The following is a 21,265-nucleotide window of genomic DNA, read 5'->3' as shown; positions in this document are numbered from 1 at the left end:
TGCCTCCATGCGAAGCCCTCAAACAGGAACCAAGCACAAGAGCAACACTCTCCCCTCCCGTGGTTTCCAACAATGGGTATTCAGAAGCATTGCTGCCTCCGGCTGTGGTGGCCGAGCATAGCTGTTGTGGCTAGTACCATGTTATAAAGCTTCAATGGATTAGGTTTGGCAAATCTGAGACCTTCTTCCTCTCTATTCTGTTATAGCATCCAAAGTCAGTCTCTCTTGAACAAGCTAAAGAATAGTGAACGCCTAAGCATTTTTGAAAAGCATTGCAATACTTTTTAAAAATTGGATTGGATTTTGACAATTTTGGTTATTTAGTAGAGTTTTATTTCATTTATTTTAGGTTGCTCCAATGTCTGTCTATGCCTGCCTTGGGAATGATGCTGCTGCCATCCGTGATGCCTTCCTGACACGCCTGCAGAGCAAAATCGAGGACATGCGCATCAAAGTCATGATTCTCGAGTTCCTCACCGTTGCTGTGGAAACGCAGCCTGGCCTCATTGAGCTGTTCCTCAACCTGGAAGTAAATGATGGGACTGATGGATCAAAGGTAGACTCTGTGTGTGTGTGTGTGTGTGTGTGTGTGTGCGCGCGCGCGCGTGTGTGTGTGTGCGTGAGAGAGAGCACACAATAATTTTTCATTTTTGTGACCTAGAATCGTCACCTTAGCCACCTCCCTTTTGCTTGAGTGATTCAGCCCACATATTTTGATCTGCTTTAATATTTGCATGCTGCTTTCCCATTCACAGCATTGAGTTCAAAGAAGCTCGAGAGAATAGAAGAGCATTAAAAATTAGAACCTCCATACAGTTCAGTGTGCAAACTCACAATAGTTCAAAGAGTATTGTGATAATTCAAAGATCAGAAGTTGCAGGTCAGCATCAGCCCTGAAGCCAGCTGCCATAATCTCTCTGACATAATCTTTCTTCACTCACCGCAGCAGCCACAATCCTAGGCTTTCCACAAAGGAGATCTGGTTTCACTCAGCACTCGATAGAACACCCACACACAAAACCTTTACAAAAACTTGCACAGTCGCTGGCTACTAGTTCGTGCCTAGGTTTAGGCACAAGGTGAGAAAGGTTGCAGTGTTTGGGACTTTTTAGTTTAGAGGCGACATTGTAAGCTTATAGACATGTGACAGAGAAAGTGGATAGAGAGAGGTTTTCCTTCCTTTCTCGTAACACTGGAATGTGTAGCCTTCCATTGAAGCTGGAGTTCTTCACGCAGCACACAGTTAACAATGGAGCTCGCTCCCACAGAAGGCAGTGATGGTCACCAACCTAAATGGCTTTGGATTAGACAAATTCATAGAGGAGGATAGGGCCGTCAATGGCTTCTAGCCATGATGGCTATGCTCTGCCTCCACATTCTGAGGCAGCTATGCTTCTGAATATCAGTTGTTGGAAAGCACAGGAGGATCTTACAGGTTTCCCATAATGACCATCTGGTTGGCCACTGTGAGAAGAGGATGTTGGGCCAGATGGCGGGTCATAGGTCTGATCCAGCAGACTCTTATAAGTTTCCTCTCTGCCACAGAAGGGGCAGAATTCAGCGTTCTTTTTTCTCTCCCAGTGACTTGACCACATTATATGGTCGCCACACAGACCTCCACACTCCTGCCACCCTGCTGTTGTAGCTTCTGTGAACTAAAGCATGTCCTTAAAAGTTTTTTTCCTTTCCCGCTGCCACTCTTTTTGCATTTTGTTTTTCTCTGGTATAGGAATTCAACTTAGGAGAGTGGAGCTGCCTTCACGTAGTTCTGGAGCTGATAGACACCAAACAGCAGGAGCGGTACTGGTGTCCCCCGCTTCTCCAGCGAGCTGCCATTGCCTTCCTACATGCCCTCTGGCAGGACCGCCGGGATAGTGCTATGTTAGTCCTCCGCACCAAGTAAGTGATAAATTTTCTCGTCTCATGTTGCAACCCGTCCGGGAGCAGGCACAAAGTAGAGCACTTTAATCACCAACACAAACAGAGTTATCCTTCTATCCTTAGGAATGTTTTGAAGTTGGCAAAAAAATGTGAACAATGCCTGATTTTGTCTGTTTTTCTGCAATTTTTGTAGGCCAAAGTTTTGGGAAAATTTAACTAACCCACTCTTTGGAACCCTTCCTCCGCCTTCCGAAACGTCTGAGGTGAGTTGCTTCCATAGTAAGTAGCACTAGTTTGTGGACCTGCATGTCTCCTGCTACCATATTTTGGGTGTTACAGCCTTTAATTGCTATTCCCCCTAGGTAAGATATGCAGGATAGATACATTTTAAAAGAGTAAAGTAAAATTTGATAGATTTCCAAGTTGAAACATCCCCACCCCATCAGTGTGCTTGGTGGGACAGAAAGCATGAAATATTCCCAGGTAAATTTGGTTTCTGTCCTTTTGTTTCTGTATGAGCCACCAGCCTGATAGTTCTCAAATCAAAGCAAAACAAATCAAAATTTATTGGTCAACCAAATACAGAATATAGAAATGAAGAAAAGAGAACAAGCAAACAGATTTTAGCAAGCAAACAAAGTTAATAACAGCATAATAAAATGTGTAATAAAACACATAGGATACATAAAACATGCATTTCACATAACTCCCTTTCCCTCTCTGTAGCTCAGCATCTTGGACACCTGTGCCTTGATCATGAAAATCATTTGCCTGGAGATCTACTATGTAGTTAAGTAAGTATCATTCAGAGCATATCGTAAAAGCCGGTGACCTGCCTCTGCCAGCTCAGTACAGATGTAATAGGAAATTATGGGTTGTATCCAGTGCAGCACTAAGTTGAAATCACTTAGTAGTGCACACTAGTTCTACTGGTGAAAAACGTTTTGCATCAGCAGAATGTTGTGCAAGAGAATTGTATAAGCATATGTTGCACAATAGACAGCACAATCTGTTATAGAGCATGTTACCGCCAGCACAGTTGACGTTCCCAAGTGTTCCCAAGTGGCGTTGCCAGTCCTGTGCTGCTCCATGTTGCTCCTTTCCACCTCCAAAATTCAAGGTTGAAAGGAGCAAGGCAGGGCGGCTTGCAAAGAAATTGAATGGAAACTGCTCCTCTCCTTGAACAAGGCTTGCTCTGACCACCCATCAGAGGATGGGCAGTTGGGAGAAATCCTTGCTCCACCAAAGGAACAGTTTGGTGAGCTGTGTTTGGCCCATGGGCCATAGGTTCCCCACCGTTTACTTACAGCTTCCTGTAGAATAGCACATGTTTATTTTTGTATACCTTGTTTTTCATTATCTGATATATCTGCTGTAGCTTTGATGCAAATTCATCAAGGTGACCTATTCCAGTCTGGTGCTGTCCAATTGTTTTGGATTGCATCTCCCTTCAGCCCCATCCAGCTCGGCTCTATGATGTTGGGGCTGATGGGAATTGTAGTCCAAAGCATTTGAGGTCAAAGCTGCTTTAGCAGGAAGGGACACACTTCTACTTTCTCAAAACCAAGAGTAACCAAGAGCAAGTATCACGGCTCTCAGTTTCTCATTTGCCCATAGGGGTTCTTTGGACCAGTCGCTGAAAGACACGCTGAAGAAGTTTTCCACGGAGAAGCGCTTTGCTTACTGGTCAGGCTACGTGCAGTCCCTCGCGTTCCACATGGCAGAGACGGAGGACAGCGGCTGCACCTCTATGTCAGAGTATCAGATGCTGATCTCCGCATGGCGGATGATGCTGATTGTTTCTTCCAGTCACGTAAGGAGGTTTTGTCTCTTTGCCTGTCCATAAAATGTTACAGTATAGAATGGGAGGTGGGATTGAATCACATTGCATCCCACATAAGTTAGTTGAGCCAGTTAACAGATTTGTCAAAAACAAAACAGCTATTACTTGAGAGAAAGAAGGAAGTTGCAACAGATTCTGCTCTAGTAATCTCAGATTTTACAGTTACCTAGTACTGCAGCTGCTGATTTCTCAACAAACATGCAACTTGCATATAAAGGAACTTGTTGATGTTGTTTGCAAAGAAGAAATGGGGGCAGGGAATGATTCTGTTACAAATTTTTAATGATGGACTTTGATCCTCTCAGGCCGACATCATGCACTTGACTGACTCCGAAGTCCAGCAGCTGTTCCTGGAGGTCCTGAGTGGGACTGAGGCTTTGGTGAGTGTTGTTAACATCGCTGCTTTTATCATCAATTTATTAATTGCCTTCTGAACCACTGTCTCAAGGCAATTTATGCGTAAGATAAAATAGTTAAAACCACCAAAGCAGCAAGTGCATTTTAAAACAAGACTAAAGCCCTAACAAATGGGTACTTGTGGTGAAGACCCATTTATACAGCTAGGAAAGCACGTGGGAACAGAAAAATGCCTCCAGTTGGTTTTGGAAAGTGGAAAAGTGTCACACTATGAGTTACTGCAGAGTGGGCTTCTCACATCTTTAGAACTTGTAGGAGAGACTCTTGCAGACTGCGGCAGTCTGCTAGGTGTATAAGGGATAAAGCAAACTGTATAGGCACTTAAATGTTAGTATTAACACCTTAAACATGACCCTTGGTAGCAGATTGGCAGGCAGTGATGGGTTCTAAGGGTACCATTGAACTAGATCTTGCTTTGAGTAGGCCTATTTCAGTTATTGAACATGATCCTTCTAACAGGTCTACTCTGAGTAATACTTAGTTGAATAGCATCCTTGGTCTTCTATAGCTTGAAGTCATAGAGTTTGTTTAGCTGCTTTAAGTGAAGAAGAATGTATAAAAACAGTATGTATCTGTAAGGGAGAAACTATAGTTCCCAGGGTTCTTTCACAGGGGGAGCCATGTGGATGAAACACACTTCAAATTTATGGTGCGTACGTAGCCTGTGTTTCTCCATTTCACTGGAGCATGATCAATGACAAAAGTTTGTCCTGGTGAGCATTGCAGGATGCACGAACAGTTGTCCTCCCAACTTAAAGGTGCCCACAAAACTTAGGACCATTTATGTAGCAGTCTGGATCTTGGATCACACTCCTTTGAAATGCCCACCTGGCTCCCCCTCTGTCCTGAAGCCACTTAAAACATTTCCCTTTCTGTTTTTGGAAATAGAATCAAACATGCTTTTTTTCTTCCCTCCTCCCCCTGTGCTGTCGGTTTATTGGCTTGTATCACATTTTTATTTTGTGGTTTTATTTTAAGGCTTGATGGTTGTCTATTCATGTTGCTTTCTCCTTTGGAAATGTTGTTTAGGGAGGCGATGTTAAAATCTTGTTACTCAGTCCAAATAAATACGTATTTCTGCAGTTGCTGGTTCCCACTTCGGTGTGTTGTCTACAGCTGGGATCCATGCTGTGCACCCTCCTCTTAATCCTGCTGAGACAGTGGAAGAGGTAGGTCTCTTGGGGGAAAGGATGCAGTAGCTTAGTGGCAGAACACATTCTTCTCATTCAGGAGGGCCTAGGTTTAATTCCAAGCATTTCCAGGTGGCGGGTTAAGAAGGACTACTTGCTGGTACTCTGGAGAATTACTGTTAAGAAATCGATCGATAATTGTAAGAATTCGATCTTTTAGTGTGGCAGTACCTACACTTTTGAACTCCCTTCCTATTGACCCCAGGAAGGCACCTTCACTGTACTCTTTTCAAAACAAGCCTAACCAGATGTGCTTTAATTTCAGGTTTTTTACTGCTCTTATAAAATAATCTTACGTTTTTATTTCCTTATTTGGTATTTTTTATTGATAATTTAGCATTTCTTGTAAACTGCTTAGAGGTTTTACTGCAGTCAAGCAGTATATTTATTATTTTTATTATTATTTCAATCAATCAAATAATTATTAAAATCTCTGAAGGCAGTGGAAATGTAATATGCGATCCCAACCCTGTCTACTCAGCCCTATTTTATTCAGGGGACTTACTCTCCATTAAGGGGCACCATAAACTTCTTTCTGTGCTTTATGGTCTCTAAAAGTCCTAATCCAGTTTTGAAGGTGGCCAGCACAAAAACAGGTGTGAACTATAGCGAACCACTGTTTAAGACGGAATTGTTCGTTGATGGGGGAAACTGGAAAGTGAAGTGGTTTTACCGTGCCCTCCGTGGTCTGCTGCTGGCAGATGATCAAGAGCAGGCAGGTGCTGGATGCGCTATGCTGAGGATCGTTGCTCTCTTCTAAAGCAAACTCACCCAGTGAGGTTGTGAATCATGCAGAGCAGATGACATGCTGACATGTGTATAATTTTATGCATCTTAATATCCTTTCTTCCATTTCGCTCCCCCCCCCCCCCCGCCCCAATCCCTGTTGTCAGCGAGTTGGGCTCTGTGGATAAAATCATAAATTCCTTGACGAAGATTCTGGATGGAGTGCTGCAGGCAGACCAGCAGATGATGGAAAAGACAAAGGCCAAAGTGTTCTCTGCTCTCATCACAGTCCTGCAAATGAAGCAGATGAAAGGTGGGGAGCTTTCTATGGACAACTTCTGCGGACATCACTCTTGCTGCTTAGCGTAATGCCTTGAGCAGAGATGCTTGTGTTGTGTTATGTTGTTGTTTGTATATATGCCGCTTCTCTCCCAAAAGAGCCCGCTTTCCCACCCCCTGGGCAAATCGCACAGAACAATACACGGATGCAAAATTCACATGCAATACAACTTATTTAGCCAGCAGTTCCTCCTTGTAAGGGTCCCAAGTAGGAGTGTAGGGTAAGGCAGGTGGAAAATCTGGTGCCCTTTGAAGGTTCCAGTGTTTGCATGGGAAAGAATGTGGTTTCTGAACCCAAGCATTCCCGAAGTGGTTTGGGAACAAACCATGGGACAATAGCTTTGGACGCAGTGCCAGCCCACATTACCACAGTTGAGGGGCAGATTCCAGCTAGGCAAATGCACTTGAGGAAGGAACAGAGCAGAGCTGGTGAGGGGGTATGGTCTAGGGAGAGTCCTGAGGGCCACATTCATCCCCTGGGAGTGATTTCCCCACCTCAAAGTAAGGCTTTTGTCCAACACTAGGCTGCTCTATATGCTTTTCCTCGTGCTCCATATCATATTGCTGTGTGCATGTGTGTTATAGTGAGTGAAGTTCCTGAGTATTCGCAGCTGGTGTTGAGCGTGTGTGAAACACTCCAGGAGGAATTCATTGCCCTTTTTGACCAGACTCGGCATTGCCTGACTTCTGGGGACTCAACAGATGACAAAGACAGCATGGAAACAGACGATGCCTCCCGGCATAAGCAGAAAGACCAGCGAGATGGGGCAAGTGGCTTCATTAGTCTTGGGGAAAGACTGGTGGGGGGTGGCATCTCCAAGTGGGGCTTAGCTGCCCCTGTATTGCTCGAAGGCAGGAAATCCTGAAACTTCAAATAAAGTTGTTAATCCTTTCTCCCTTGAGGCCTCAGTTCATTTCCTGCCTTCATTCAGAGTGGACCACTTGATTCAGCTGACCTGCATAGCAAGAAGACAGTGACTTAAACCAAAGTTGTTTGGAGCCAAGCTGAACTTGACAGTGAATACATAATTGCATGGCAGAGTGGCCCTGCTATGATTAAAATTTGATTGGATTCAACTCTTGGCCTCCCAGGTCTAGCCTGATGCTAACTACTGCATGCCACACTGTTGTGTAAAAGACGTAAATCCTTTTAAAAAATATTTTTTTCATAAAAGTATTTAACACTGCATTAATATGTATATGATGTGCAGTATGTATATGTGATGTGCACTAATATGTATACAATTAAAACACCATATAAAACAATCACAAACTTAAAAACAACTGTTTGCTAGTAGCAGTTATCCTAAGTGGCTTGTTTTCTGACAGTATCCTTCCTTCCCCACCTGGGTGCCCATGTGCTCTTCGCCCCCTGCTCTACCTCCTCCCAGCAGGTGTGTGTGCTGGGGCTTCACCTGGCGAAGGAGCTCTGTGAAGTGGATGAGGATGGGGATTATTGGCTGCAAGTTACCCGGAAGATCCCACTGCTCCCAACTCTCTTCACCACCTTGGAGATAAGCTTAAGAGTGAAGCAGAACCTGCACTTCACAGAAGCCTCGTTGCACCTGCTGTTGACCTTGGCCAGGACCCAGCAGGTGAGAAGAGGCAAAAGCTTTATGTTCCTTCCACACAGTTTTAGCTAGGTAGTCTTGAGCTATATGGCTGAGTCCCGTTTCCCCCAACTGCTTGTGGCTGTATGGGGGAACATACAGGGAACATGTGCCCCCTCAGCTGTTGCTGGGCTCCAACTCCCCTCAGCCGTCATAGCTAATAGTCATGAGATGATGGGAGTTGTGGCCCAAGCAACAGGTTCTGTCACTCCTGCTGCGGAAGGTGTTGGTCTGGTTTTGCCGTTCGCCCCCAGCATATAATATTCAGTGGCATGCTGCCTCTAAGCATGGAGAGTCTGAGGATTCTCTGAGTCAGCAAACATGTTGCATAGTTTAAAGTATTGGGAAGAATGACTCAAAGTGGCAAAGTCAAATGACATGTGGAGGAGAATGTGCGCATAACACAGTCACATGGTTAGATTTCAGGGAAGATTGACACAGTGGGGATTTGTATCAGGTGAGCTTGCCAGCATGAAAGAAATATACAGAATCATACTGTTGTAGGAAGGAACCCCAAGGGTTAAACCCTCTGCAATGCAGGAGTCACAGCTAAAGAATCCCTAACACTAGCTATTCAACCTCTGTTCGAACTTCTCCAGTGATATTTAATTTTCATTATTGGAGTTTAATACAACCCCCCTAAGCTGCGTACCAGCTCAGAGCTGAGCTCATTGTTTCATCCTCTGCTTGTCTTGTGGGTGGGCTGTTGGATCCAGATACTGGAGAGCCTGAGAGATGAGCAGGTAGAATGTTTTCCATTGTAAACATCAGTAGAAATCTGAGGGTCTTGTCAGAGAGCTCTGTGGCGGCTTCAGCTTAGCTCCACCACCTGGAGAGAGAGGCAGGCGATACCACTTCTCAAGAGCTATTGACCCCAACTCCTTATACAAATTAATGGAGAAGGAGAGGGCAATCAATGGCTACTAGCCATGATGCCTATGCCTTCCCTTCACGGAGGCAGCAATACTTCTGATCATCAGTTGCTGGAATCTGCCAGGTTAGGTGGGAAATGCTATTGTGCTCGGGTCCTGCTTATGGGTTTGCCACTGTGAGAACAGGATGCTGGGCTAGATGGACCCCCTTTGGCCTCATCCAGCAGGGATCTTCTCTTGCAGGGGGCAGCAGCTGTGGCTGGAGCTGGTGTAATGCAAAGCATTTGCTTGCCTCTTTTGAGCGTGTACCATTTGAGCAGTGATGGAGCTGGTCAGGTGAGTGACTCCTCTTCCTTCCTTTTCCAGTGTGGGTGACCCACTTTGTCAGAACTTTGCTTTGCTGTCATGGTGAAGCAAGGGGTTACCTTAAGTATATCATTATAATTATCTGCTGCTGTTACTTATGTAATTCCATTGGTGTATGTGGCACTTTATAAAGGTGTTTTTAATATACATACCTCTGAAGTGAAGGGCAAAGATCAGGTGTTGGTCATCAGGTGAGCTGTGCATAAGCAAGCTGCCAGCTAGCTCTGCCGAGGCTCTTTTTATTAGCACAATATGCAAAACCAGTCAGATACATTTTGGACTGTGACCTTTACACATCTTCCAATCCTGAGATCGAGGGGTGGTACAAAGTTATTTTGGCACCTGTTTCCACTGCGTCAGTTTCCCCTTGCACAGTGTTTAATCTAAAGAGACAAAAGGTCACAGACAGGGCACGGCAGACTTCTAAGAGAGCAAAAGGTTAGCTAGAGGGCATGATGTTCAGACAGCTGTGGCTTGTCTGCGGGTGGAAGTGGGCTCCACACCCAGCGATCATTACTTCATACCACCAATTTACATAATATAGTGTGTTGTACAGCAGTTGTTTTATACAGTAAAACATAAAACAACATAAAGGGAGGTGGGGGTTATCAGGGAGGTTTAGAGGGTAGTGACAAGGGGAAAGGCCTCTTCCATTGTGGCTCCCTATCTCTTCCCAATAAGACCTGCCTGGCTCCTTCACTGACATCTTTTTGGTGACACATAAAGACTCCTCTCCCCCCCTCCCCACTTTTGACAGACTTATAAGATGTTGCTTTGTTACTAGTGTTCTGTCAAAGCTTCCTTTGGTCGTTAGGGGGTTATTTGCAGTTTTATGCGGTATAATGTTTTTATATTGTTTTAAATGTGTTGTACGTTGCTTGGAGACATTCCAGTAACAAACAACTTGAGAAGTCTAATAAATCATATTGTCACTATTAAAATGACTGATCAGAAAATGCAAGCAGTTGTGTAGGCTTGTCTTCATAGAAAGGGCTTTCAAGAGAAAGTCAAAAGCAAGGTGCCTGCTGAGTCTCTCCTGGAAGAGCATTCTGCAGCAGGGGACTGACCACAATAAATGCCTAGTGGAGGCCAGTTAGGCGTCTGTAACATGAGAGACAACTAACAGCACTCCTCTGGATGATCTCAGTGATCAGGCTGAGATACATGGGCTTGAGCATTTTTTAGTCTTAAGAGCACTAGTCTCTGACCTGAGGAGCTTTCAATCTAAATTTTACCATAAGGATAGAGGAGAGAAATTGGGAGGGGGAAGGTGGAATATCCAGCTGTAAACAGGGTCTATCCATGTTGACATCCCTGGAGAAACCCAATTCTATCAGAAAGCAACTGGCCCCTTCTCAGAAACATCTGCATAGCAATGATTTGTGTATTTGAATGGTGTGGTCCTCGTGTGATGCAGGTGCAGGCTTCGTTGCGGAAATCTCTGGATGCCCCTTCCTGGCCAGGAGTCTATCGCCTTTCCATCTCCTTGATGGAGCGCCTTCTGAAGACGTTGCGGTACAACTTCCTGACTGAAGCCTTGGACTTTGTGGGCGTCCATCAAGAGAGGATCCTTCAGGTTTGTTGGGAAAGTGTGTTTGTCATTAAAGTAAACTCTTCCATATGTGTCTTAATTGTTTCCCTCACTAATGATTGTGTTTTTTTTCCATACAGGTGTATTTCTATCAAGCTTAGCATCCAATATTTCATTAAAATCTATCACCACTTCATCATAAGTACACTCATTTAGGTGTCAAAAAGATTTGGAATCTGAATTAGGCCCATAAACATTAACCATGGCTATTAAACTCTTCTATTTTAGCACATAAAATTAAATAATGCCCATTTACACCATCTGTTTTAAGTCATTTTTAAGCTCTGATCTTGTTGGATCAGCTTTAAGACTTGTCTCTTTCAACAAATTAGTATGAGGATCCTCCTCTGCCAATTCCCCTGGCCCAGCAGATAGTGGCACAGTTAGAATAAAGTCCAGTGTTGATCATTTAGTCCAAGTTGTCATCACAGCAGGTCATTAAAAGCAAAATAATATGTAATGAGAATCATTCTTCAGCTGATAATCAAAGTCTTTGTCCATACAGTCCGATGATTCAGAAGTTTGAAAGCATTTTTATCAGGAAAGAGCTGAGAGCCTTGCCTCACAGCGTCATCCTACACCAGAAGTCACCATCACTTCATTTTTGAATCACTTCCCATGGGCCATCCTGATGCTATTTACAGTATACTGTAATAAGAACATATTTAAAACAATATATGAAAAGGATTTTTAATGCTGCATATATAAAAATTGTGTGAGTGTGTACGATACACACCGAGAGTTTAAAATCACAACAGCATGTACCAAAGATCAGTTCAGATGCAATCCACGTGCCAACTTCAATAAAGATCTCCATCTAGAAGTCTTGTTGAAAGATGGGCATCTTAGGAGGTTCCAGAATGACAATAGAGAAGGTGCCTGTCTGTTATTAGGTGCTGCCACACTGACATGCAGAACAGATGTCTTGACCAGCTTTTCCCTATTCAGAAAGAAAGTGAGGTGGGAGATGGTTAGGATGTCTTGTTAGATTGATGAGAGACGGTAGGGATGCTCCAGTATTCCTGTAGCTGTGGCACACTGAATATCAGAGTCTGCACTGCTCTTTAAGGTCTTTTCCCCCCACCCCCTTTTCCAGTGCCTGACTGCAGTCCGGACTGTACAGAATTTGGCCTGCCTTGAAGAAGCAGATCATACGGTTGGGTTCATTCTTCAGCTCTCTAACTTCCTGAAGGAGTGGCACTTCCACCTGCCCCAGCTTCTAAGAGACGTGCAGGTAGGGAGAACTAGTTGTCTGCATGTCCTTGTCCTATTAAATTCTGCTTGCATATTGGCTTTACTGTGTTTACACACGATTAAACACTTTTGCACAACTTTGTCCTTGTGGTTAAAGCAGCATGAGTCATCAAATGTCACCCTCACCCTTATCCCATTTCACCTTATTGTTGATCCGAGCAAAGTTCATTATCCTTAAGCCTGAAACCAAAGCCTAAAGCCAAATTGATTTCTCTAATGAGAGAGCCCTACTTAGAAATGGCTATTGGGCCCAGATTGTAAGGAGGAGGTTTCTAGAAGAAAGGCTTTAGAGGATGCGCAGAAATCACTTTTAAGTTGTAGTTCTTGTTAAATTGCCAGACTTCTTCACCCTGAAGTGCATTTTATTGTTCTCTTTTGGTGATTTTTAGTAATATTTTGCTCTATCTGCAATGCATTGTGATCGCTCCTAGCAAACTTCTGTGGAAAAGGAGGAATCTGTTTTCTGCCTGTGTTTACAGTAAAGTTTTCTGCCTTTATAATATTTCTGGTGATGAACGTTCCTGAGCAGGGGGGATATTTTTGTAGTGTACATTCTGCAATGTCCCAAGAGCTGGCGTGAGTGACTCCCCTCTTTCTCAGTCCTGTAATGGGGCTTGGGTCCCATGGCACTCTTGTCATGGTGGAGTCTCCTGTTAGAGCATAGTATCTTTTTGCTTCCCATAGTGGTTTGATTGGGGATTTTGCAAGCAAACGAGCCAGTTCTGCTCATGCTCTTTTGGAAGTCCCCAGACACCACAAACAATCCATATTGCTTTCCCCGAGTGTCATGAGTGCTGTCCTCAGCAATGCACAGTCAGTGTGCCATGGCTATTTTGGCTTTGCCTGCTGATTTAGCCACCTCTGGACAAGATGGTGGCCGAGGAGGGGTTTGGTGAAACTCCAATGGCCCCTCCTCTGATTGTGCTTAGCACTTTGAGGTAGGAGCTCCCCATTCACCCACCCATTCTGCAGGTGGGGTGAGCAATACTACTTCCTTTGTCAGATTGGGGTTCTCCCCACTGTCATTGGTATACTCTTGCATTCACAAAGAGGTAAAGAACTCCCTTCCTCGTAGTAAACACAAAAGGGGGAGCTCCTATTCATAGGAAGCCTGCAAGGGAAAGAGCTGGCATCATCCAGGATGCATAAAAGAGGATCTCACAGAGCTCCATCAAATAGCAGTTCTGTGAGGTCTCCTTCTCTCCCTGTTTTAGCGGCTCTTCTCCAGTCATCATGGAGCCAGCTAAGGGGGCGGATGGTCCTTCTAATGCTTTAGCCTGTGGACAGTGGTCCTCTGTAGGGAAGACCTGTTGGGGTGGAGGGTGAACTTTCTGAGGAAGAAATGTTGGTGGTTCAATCTTAACCAAGGTTGTTGGCTTCTGAGGTTTTTAGCCTTTCCTGGCAAAAGGAGCAAGGTTGTTAATAGCTTACTGAGAATGAAGTTCCATTTTGTGTTGTATCACACGAGGACTGCACCATTCAAGTCCTCAAATATGGTTGCTCTCTGCTTATTGTTAAAAGTAAAAATAAAATAAAAAAGCATTATACTTTTCCTACCTTGGTCCTAAATCGGTTGAGGTATCATTGGTATGGAAGGGTGTTTATTCCTGCCTTTCCTGCTATGTCAGTGTCTTTCCCTGCACAAGGGTTTCTGCTCAGTTTTCTATCCTGGTTAAAGGCTGTTTACACCCAGGAGTTTAGGTGATTTTCCCCTTTATAATTTGGTCTGCTTTGGCAAGGGAAGATATTCTACATCCAGATGAATAATACAGGTTAAGAGGTGACTCCTTCAAGATATCTTGGGCTCTTTGAGGTGGTTCATCCTCTATCCTCCTGATGGGACACTGGCTTTATTTTCCATTTATCAGGAGATTTGTTATAAGAGACATTTTCTTGAACATTTCAGGTGAACCTGTGTTACCTGTGCCAGGCTTGCACTTCACTTCTGCACAGTCGGAAAATGCTGCAACACTACATCCAGGTAAGGGGTCAAGGTGGCTGGTTCTCACTGAAGCTAGCCTTAGCCTGTGCCGCTTCAGACTGCAAGTGGAGACTCCCAGGATTGAACAAGAGACCAGTGTTCTGATCTGGACCTGGAAATAATTTGAATTACTCTTGAATGACCACATGTGGGCAACCATTGTTGTTCCATAACTTGCCTATTACTACAGTGGTACTACTACAGTGGTACCTCTGGTTACAAACTTAATTTGTTCCGGAGGTCCGTTCTTAACCTGAAACTGTTCTTAACCTGAAGCACCACTTTAGCTAATGGGGCCTCCCGCTGCCGGTGTGCGATTTCTCGGGCAAAGTACTTAACCTGAGGTACTACTTCCGGGTTAGTGGAGTCTGTAACCCAAAGTGTTTGTAACCTGAGGTGTTTGTACCCCGAGGTACCACTGTATTGTTACTGATGTGTGTGTGTTGCGGGGCGGGCAGTAATTTTACAGAAAGTGGAAGGTAAGTTCCAGGAATAGGAAATCTTTGGTACAGGGGCAAAAACAGCCCAGCAGGCTGCCTCATTTAGCCCCTGAGGTCATTTCCCATAAACCATGGCCACTTGCCTTGCTAGCGGATGTCATAGAATCATAGAGTTGGACCCTGTGTGAGAGGCAGAGAAGGGAAGATCTCCCAGGGTGGGAGGCGAATGGAAATCTCTCAGGTGTGAGCTGGAAGGGTCCACCACTTTTTGTGAGAGACTAGGGTTGAAAGCTGCCTTTGAAAGAGGACACTGCATTTTCTTTTCTCTTTATTCCTTTGCTTTTATTTCAATTTAGATTAGTTTATTTTATCTTATTGGATTATGATAAAGTTTTAATAACCTTATTAAAAAAGAAGAAAAAATAAACCCCATAAACTCCAGCCAGCATAGTCAATAGCCAGGGATTATGGGAAGTGTGGTGCAAAAAGCCTGGAGTGCACCAGATTGTGGAAGACAGCTTTAAATAGTAGTTTTTCAACTTTTTTTAAACTCATAATTTCATTCTTTTTTTATAAACTGCATTGAGGTGTGCTCCCCCCCCTTTTTACAATCGAACAATATATAAATTTTATGAAATGGAAGTAAATGAGTGAAATTTCAGTGCTTCCAGTTCTTTTCATACTTTGTGTGAGGGGCTAGTAATTCAAAGGGGGGCGGGCACACATACCAGGATTCCAACAGGCTGCCAGCTTGACCTGAATCTGAATAAAGCAAAGGTTCCTTTTGCAAAAACCTCCCCAGCAGCGGTGATAGTTTGCCTGGCGTGTGCGTGTGTATGCCTGTGTATGTGTATGTAGTCGGCGCGCTTGTCTCATGTCCCTCCCTTCACTTGCTTGGACTTCTTTTCAGACCAAGAATGGAGAGCCCCTCCCGTCTACCATCCTGCCTCATGTCCAGCGCCCCCCACAGACCTCTGCCAAGCCTCCCAGTCCGGAGACGGAGGCTGCTGAGCAGAAGGCTCTGCGCGCTGTGCAGTACAGCCTCCTTAAAATCCTCAGCAAGTCCCTCGCTGCCCTGCGCCACTTTACTCCAGATGTCTGCCAAATCCTTCTTGATCAGGTATAATAAGCCAGGCTCTTAGGAGGAAGAGTCCAGAATTCTGCAGTGGTGCCCCTGGCATGGACTTCTCATGGCACCCAGGAAGCGCACCCATTCCCTGCCCTCTTGGTGCTGGCAATGATTACCTTTTATATCCCTTGAAAAGTGTGTAAAGCTGAAGGAGGAAGTTGGAAGAGCAACACTCTGTCCAATTCCAATTTCCTCTTTCAAGCTCTATGGTGCCATAGTTGCAGATAAGTGCCACTTAGACCATCTTTTACCCAGATCCGTTGGGAAAGTGAAGGGAGTGTCTAGATGTTCCTTATTTCTCTCTGGGGTGGGGGTTGCTAATAAGGGGAAGGGGAGAGGAGAAGTGATTAGGGTGTGTGTGGCACCCATGGCACTCACTTATAAATTCAAACATATGCCCATGGATGAGAACTAAGCCTCTGTCATAAGTGAGACTTCAGATGTGACCAGTGGATGTTTCTCTCCAGTTTCTGCATAATGGCTTGGGACCCAAGTGGCTTAAAGAGCGCCTTCATTATCAACCATCTCAGGGCCTACAATTGGGCCCCTTTTGGTGGTGCTGCCACTGGAGATCGCCCAGTTGGCTTTGAGCTGTGACAGGGCCTTCTTGAGAGTGGTTCCCTGTGTGTGGAATGCCCTCCATAGGGAGGTGTGTCTCTACCTCCGTATTAACTATTAGGGGGGATTTACCAGACATTAGGTGGCCGAAAGGCATGGCGTCTGGTAAATTACTATAACCTGAAATTATTAGCTGTGAGAGTAGGTGATAGTTTGTTTTTCTGAAATTTTTAAAACTCCTTTTAAAAGTTTCATTTGCATTTTTTTATTATTGACATGTTTGCTAACCTGGGCTCCTTTGGGAGAAAAGTCTGTAAGGAAAAAAGGAACAATAAATAGATCAAGTGACTCCTGGTGGTATTGGTGAAATAAAGATTTAGCTGGTCTTTGTGTCTGGCCTGCAGTTCTCCAACTGTTGCTGAACTAAAACTCCCGTTAGCCTCAGCAAGCATGGCTAGGGATGGTGGGAGTTGTAGTTCAGCCACACCCGGAGGGACAGAGGTTCAATCACACCTGCTATACTGCCTCAAGAGAAGACTGATTTAGACTTCCATTTGGTTTTGACTCTGTTTCTTCTGTTGTAGTCACTGGACCTCGCCGAGTACAACATCCTTTTCATGCTGAGCTTCACCACTCCGGCTTTTGATTCTGAAGTGCCCCCCTCCTTTGGGACCCTCCTGGCCACAGTCAACGTGGCCCTGAACATGCTGGGAGAAGTAAGGATCAGGGGAGCCCAAGCTGACCCTGTGGAGGAGCCCACAGCTGTTTTTTTTCCCTAAAGGGAACTGGGATGGGATGTGCTTGATTGCAAGGAGTTTAAAAAAGTTGTGTGTGAATCATAGAATTGTAGATTTGGAAGAGACCCCCAGGGGGTCATCTAGTCCAATCCCCTGCAGCGCAGGAATCCTGCCCACAGCTGTCCCTGGGTGGGCTCAAACCACCAACCTTCTGGTTAACAGCCAGATGCACTGACCCATTGCGGCCACAGAGACCGATAGTGAGAGTGAGAGATTGTGGTCAAGGGATGTCTCAGTGGATGTTTTGAGATGGCTGGCGGGAATTGAACCTGGGACCTTGCACAGGTCCCTTAGGCTACATCTTTTCCCAGGAGGCTATCCTGAGACACATGGCTCTGCCCAGGCAAATCAGAACAACGTTATCCCTTCCTTGGGGGATAGTATAGTCCCTTGCTTTGTGGCAGCAGGGATTTTCCAGAGCTGCTCCTCCATTCACTGTTCGATCAGCAATTTTGTCTAGACATTGTAGAAAGGAATCAAAACTACATTTCCTTTATTGGGAAGAGGCTCCCTAAAGGGTGCTCTAAAAAAATGAAAGCTGAATTCTGCATTCAGTGCTGAATTCTGTGCTTGCATGGGGTTACAGAATACACTGGGCCTGGCTGAATGTCTGGCTTTTGAAGATAACACAGCTTTTCCCTTCTCCCCAAAGCTGGATAAGATGAAGGAGCCTTTCACTTTGGCTGCAGAGCTGGCCACCCAGCAGGAGGGGAACAAGACCCTCAAGTAAGTACCTATGTTCCTTTTACTGCCCTATAGAACAGGAAACAGGGTGGCTCTCCTCCCTCCCAGCAATACTGTACACTTTATGCTTGATTTGCTCTGTAGATCCTAGGTTCATGTTTTAACTTTTTGCAATTGTCAGTTAACCAGTGGGACACGAGAGGAGATACCTACAGCTTTTGCAGCTGCTGTTGGACAGGCCCAGTCAGTGAGAATGTCCCGAGTGTAGAATCTGTGCTCATGTTTACCTAGGGTTGAAACGGCACCTCTAGCTCCCAGGCTTACCACTGAGTTTCATCTGGTCTTTTGTTTGTCAGCCGGCTTGACACTACCTCTTCCCTCCTCCTCTAGGTCACTTCTGATGTTTACAATGGAAAACTGTTTCTACCTGCTCATCTCTCAGGCTCTCCGGTACCTAAAGGATCCAGCAGTCCACCCACGAGACAAGCAGCGGATGAAACAGGAGCTCAGCTCTGAGCTGGTAAGTAGTTTATATGCTTGTATTATACCCCAAGAGTTAAAATTAAATAACATTGGATATGTTTGAACAGAGGTTTGAATGGCCAGCTGTTGGAGATTCTTTAGCTTCTGACTCATGTTTCTTGTGGTCTGTTCCAACCCTACAACTGTATGATTATGTAAAAAGCCAAAACTGTACCAATGTGTCAGTGTCTACGGTTGTTAATGTCCATGCATAGAGTGAATTAATGCGCATCTTTGAAATTCCATGTGGGTTGCCTCCCGTGCTAGTCCTACCTAGAGTAGATCTGCTGAAATTAATGGCTAATACATTAGTCCTGTTTACCAATTTCACTTTGCATAAAACGTTAAGTTCTACAACCCTGTATACCTGTCCCAACTGATCTCCAGGTAAATGTCAGTCTTTGAAATAGTAGAAGAAAGTAGAAGGTAGGGTTGTGTCCTGGATTGAAACAAAGTCTGACGGATACCGTATGAAGGAAGGACTCTAACTCTCCCTATGTCTTATTTCCAGAGCACGCTTCTTTCCAGCCTGTCCCGTTACTTCCGCCGGGGTGGCCCAAGTTCTTCTTCTGTGAGCATTCTCTCCTCTTCACAAGGGAAATCTTCCTCAAAGCTAGGCCCCGAGGGGCAGGAGCCACTCTTCCAGCTTGTCCAGGCCTTCGTTAGGCACATGCAGAGATAAGACCGCAGGTGCCATTTTGAAATCCCATATGAGTTCACTTCCATCAGCTTTTGGATGTAGCCCTGCCACCTGCCTTGCCTCAGCCAGGTAAAGGAAACTGTGAGATGCCTTCACCAGAAGAGCACAATGTCTAGAGGATGTGGAGTGGTCTGCAAACAGTGCCTCGTTCATACAAAACGAGCCTTGTGTGTCAGGTAAACCTGACGTGACTTTATAAGTATTGATGAACTGGTTACTTTCCATAGCTCTTCCACAACTTGAAGATGGAAAGAGGATGGAGAGGAATAGGTGGCTTGGAATCTCTTCCCTACCCCCACTACTACCCTGGATTGGGCATTATTTAAATGTTGCCTCTTCTCTGGTGAAGCACAGGCCAAATGATTGATTTCAGCCTAGAGATCATCTTCCAAGTGCTGTTTTTTATACTTACTGGACCATTCAGAAAGCAAAGGCAAGACGTTTTTAAAGGTGACCACCTTCTCTTCCTGTTTCAGTATGAATTTTGAAGTTAGAACTCCATTGCTTTGTTATCTCACATTTTTGTACCACCCATTTCCTGTTTATACTGATTAAAAAGCATATTTCTAAGTGGTTGTGGAATTCTAAATTTCTCGAGTCCAGTTGGTGTCAGGCTGCTGGTTTATTATTATTATTATTAATTCAACCCTTCAGGGCAAAGTAATTTATAGTAAAAACAGAAGATTCATCAAGCAGTGTGGGGGCTAAGCCTGCTACAGAGCACCACATACCCTGCATCCTTAAATGTCACAGCTGGCAGAGAGCTGATGCATTAAGTTTACATGACAAATGAGTAGAGTAGGTAGTTCTGGTTTCTGCAGGGCTTTGTAGTGGCCATATTCGCACATAACACTGAGATATGCTTCCATTTTCCAGCTGACTTGCCTTGCAACCCTGGCACTTGTTGGGCATCTGGCATGGAGTGGCTGAAACTAGACTATTGGGTTTGGACGCATCACCAAACCATGGTTGAAACAATCCGTGGCTTGAGTAGTAACAACAAACCATGGTTACTTTGTGCTGGGTTTGTAGCTCAGTATTATGTGTGAAGGAAACCCATGGCTGTATGCTGTATAAGTATAACACTTAAGGAACACCCCACTTGTGCACTGGGCAGATTATAGTGAAGAAGGGGGCTGTATTTTTTTTTAAATAAGGGTGGTCAGGAGACATTTGTTTTCCTTCTACCAGCCCCAAGTGAAAACAGAGGCTTTATTTAGTCCAGCCTCCATCTGCTGGTGCCCTTCAGTTGTTGTGGACTTAAGAACATAAGAAGAGTCCTGATCAAGCCAAAAGGAGACCCATCTAGTCCCACATCCTGTTCTCAGTGGCCAGCCCACTAGCACAGTTTGAACACAAAAGCAGTCTTCCCTCTTATGGCTCCCAGCAACTGATATTCAGAAGCATTTACTTCCTCTAATCATGGAGGCAGAGCTCAGTGTCGTGTTTAATAGCTTTCAATAGCCCTCACCTCTATGAATTTGTGATGGAGAAAAACCTCATGCTTTGATGATTCCATTTTCTTTTGAGTCTATGGCTAAACTGAAAAAAGGCTGCACCTACATTTTACAGTACAGAACGAGTTGCTTTCAGGTACAATATACAGTGGTACCTCGGGTTAAGAACTTAATTTGTTCTGGAGGTCCGTTCTTAACCTGAAATTGTTCTTAACCTGAGATACCACTTTAGCTAATGGGCTTCCCGCTGCCGCCGCTCGATTTCTGTTCTCATCCTGAAGCAAAGTTCTTAACCCGAGGTACTATTTCCGGGTTAGCGGAGTCTGTAACCTGTAGGTACCACTGTATATCTGAAGAAGTGTGCATGCACACGAAAGCTCATACCAAGAACTAACCTAGTTGGTCTTTAAGGTGCTACTGGAAGGAAAAATTTTTTTTTGTTTTGACTATGGCAGACCAACACGGCTACCTATCTGTAACTGTATAGCGAATGTTCGTTCCAGAAAACTGAAAACAAGAAACACTTAGAATCTGGTGACCGCATGAAAATCAGCCAGGTATGGCAGTTGTGCTCAATCTTGAAATGTTTTGTAGATGAAAGAGGGTATCAGGAAACATTTAATGAAGATGGAAACCAGCAAAATCTTAATAAAGAAAATGATTATATGTTATCACATGATACAGTGAGGGCTGATCCGAGAAGCCAAATGATTTTGATTGGTTCAGGATGATGACACTAGGTTGCAACTGCAAAGAGTGTTGTGATTTTTTGGTGAATAGAAATCACTTGTGTAATCTGGAAGTGTGTATGAAACATTGCTTTGGATGTGTTTTTTGGCAGTAGCAGCCTTATTTTTGAGGCTGTCCCTATATGCATTTGTATTTCAATAAAGGACTATTCACTTGGA

The 21,265-nt window shown here is 44.5% G+C and overlaps 1 protein-coding gene across 3 annotated transcripts in view; it reads left to right on the top strand.

Moving 5' to 3' along the window:
• The window catches only part of NUP188 (nucleoporin 188), a 52,314-nt gene extending 31,049 nt beyond the window's left edge, over positions 1–21,265 (top strand). For 2 of the 3 annotated variants that reach the window (XM_083596248.1, XM_083596247.1), the window contains 20 exons: positions 350–556; positions 1,730–1,899; positions 2,075–2,144; positions 2,608–2,675; positions 3,499–3,694; positions 4,030–4,104; positions 5,225–5,310; positions 6,225–6,370; positions 6,982–7,163; positions 7,791–7,991; positions 9,122–9,214; positions 10,662–10,820; positions 11,932–12,069; positions 13,996–14,070; positions 15,421–15,630; positions 16,782–16,913; positions 17,647–17,720; positions 18,069–18,198; positions 18,712–20,701; positions 20,813–21,265. In XM_083596248.1, coding sequence (XP_083452374.1) covers positions 350–556; positions 1,730–1,899; positions 2,075–2,144; positions 2,608–2,675; positions 3,499–3,694; positions 4,030–4,104; positions 5,225–5,310; positions 6,225–6,370; positions 6,982–7,163; positions 7,791–7,991; positions 9,122–9,214; positions 10,662–10,820; positions 11,932–12,069; positions 13,996–14,070; positions 15,421–15,630; positions 16,782–16,913; positions 17,647–17,720; positions 18,069–18,198; positions 18,712–18,882 — 2,583 coding nt within the window. In that variant the 3' untranslated portion in view covers positions 18,883–20,701; positions 20,813–21,265. Of the gene's footprint in view, positions 1–349; positions 557–1,729; positions 1,900–2,074; positions 2,145–2,607; positions 2,676–3,480; positions 3,695–4,029; positions 4,105–5,224; positions 5,311–6,224; positions 6,371–6,981; positions 7,164–7,790; positions 7,992–9,121; positions 9,215–10,661; positions 10,821–11,931; positions 12,070–13,995; positions 14,071–15,420; positions 15,631–16,781; positions 16,914–17,646; positions 17,721–18,068; positions 18,199–18,711; positions 20,702–20,812 lie in introns of all 3 variants that reach the window. The other variant, XM_083596246.1, reaches the window with a different exon arrangement.

The sequence above is a fragment of the Podarcis filfolensis genome, assembly GCF_964270895.1.
Source record: "Podarcis filfolensis genome assembly, chromosome: Z".
Lineage (NCBI taxonomy): Eukaryota > Metazoa > Chordata > Lepidosauria > Squamata > Lacertidae > Podarcis > Podarcis filfolensis.
This window is presented reverse-complemented; position numbering and strand designations above follow the sequence as displayed.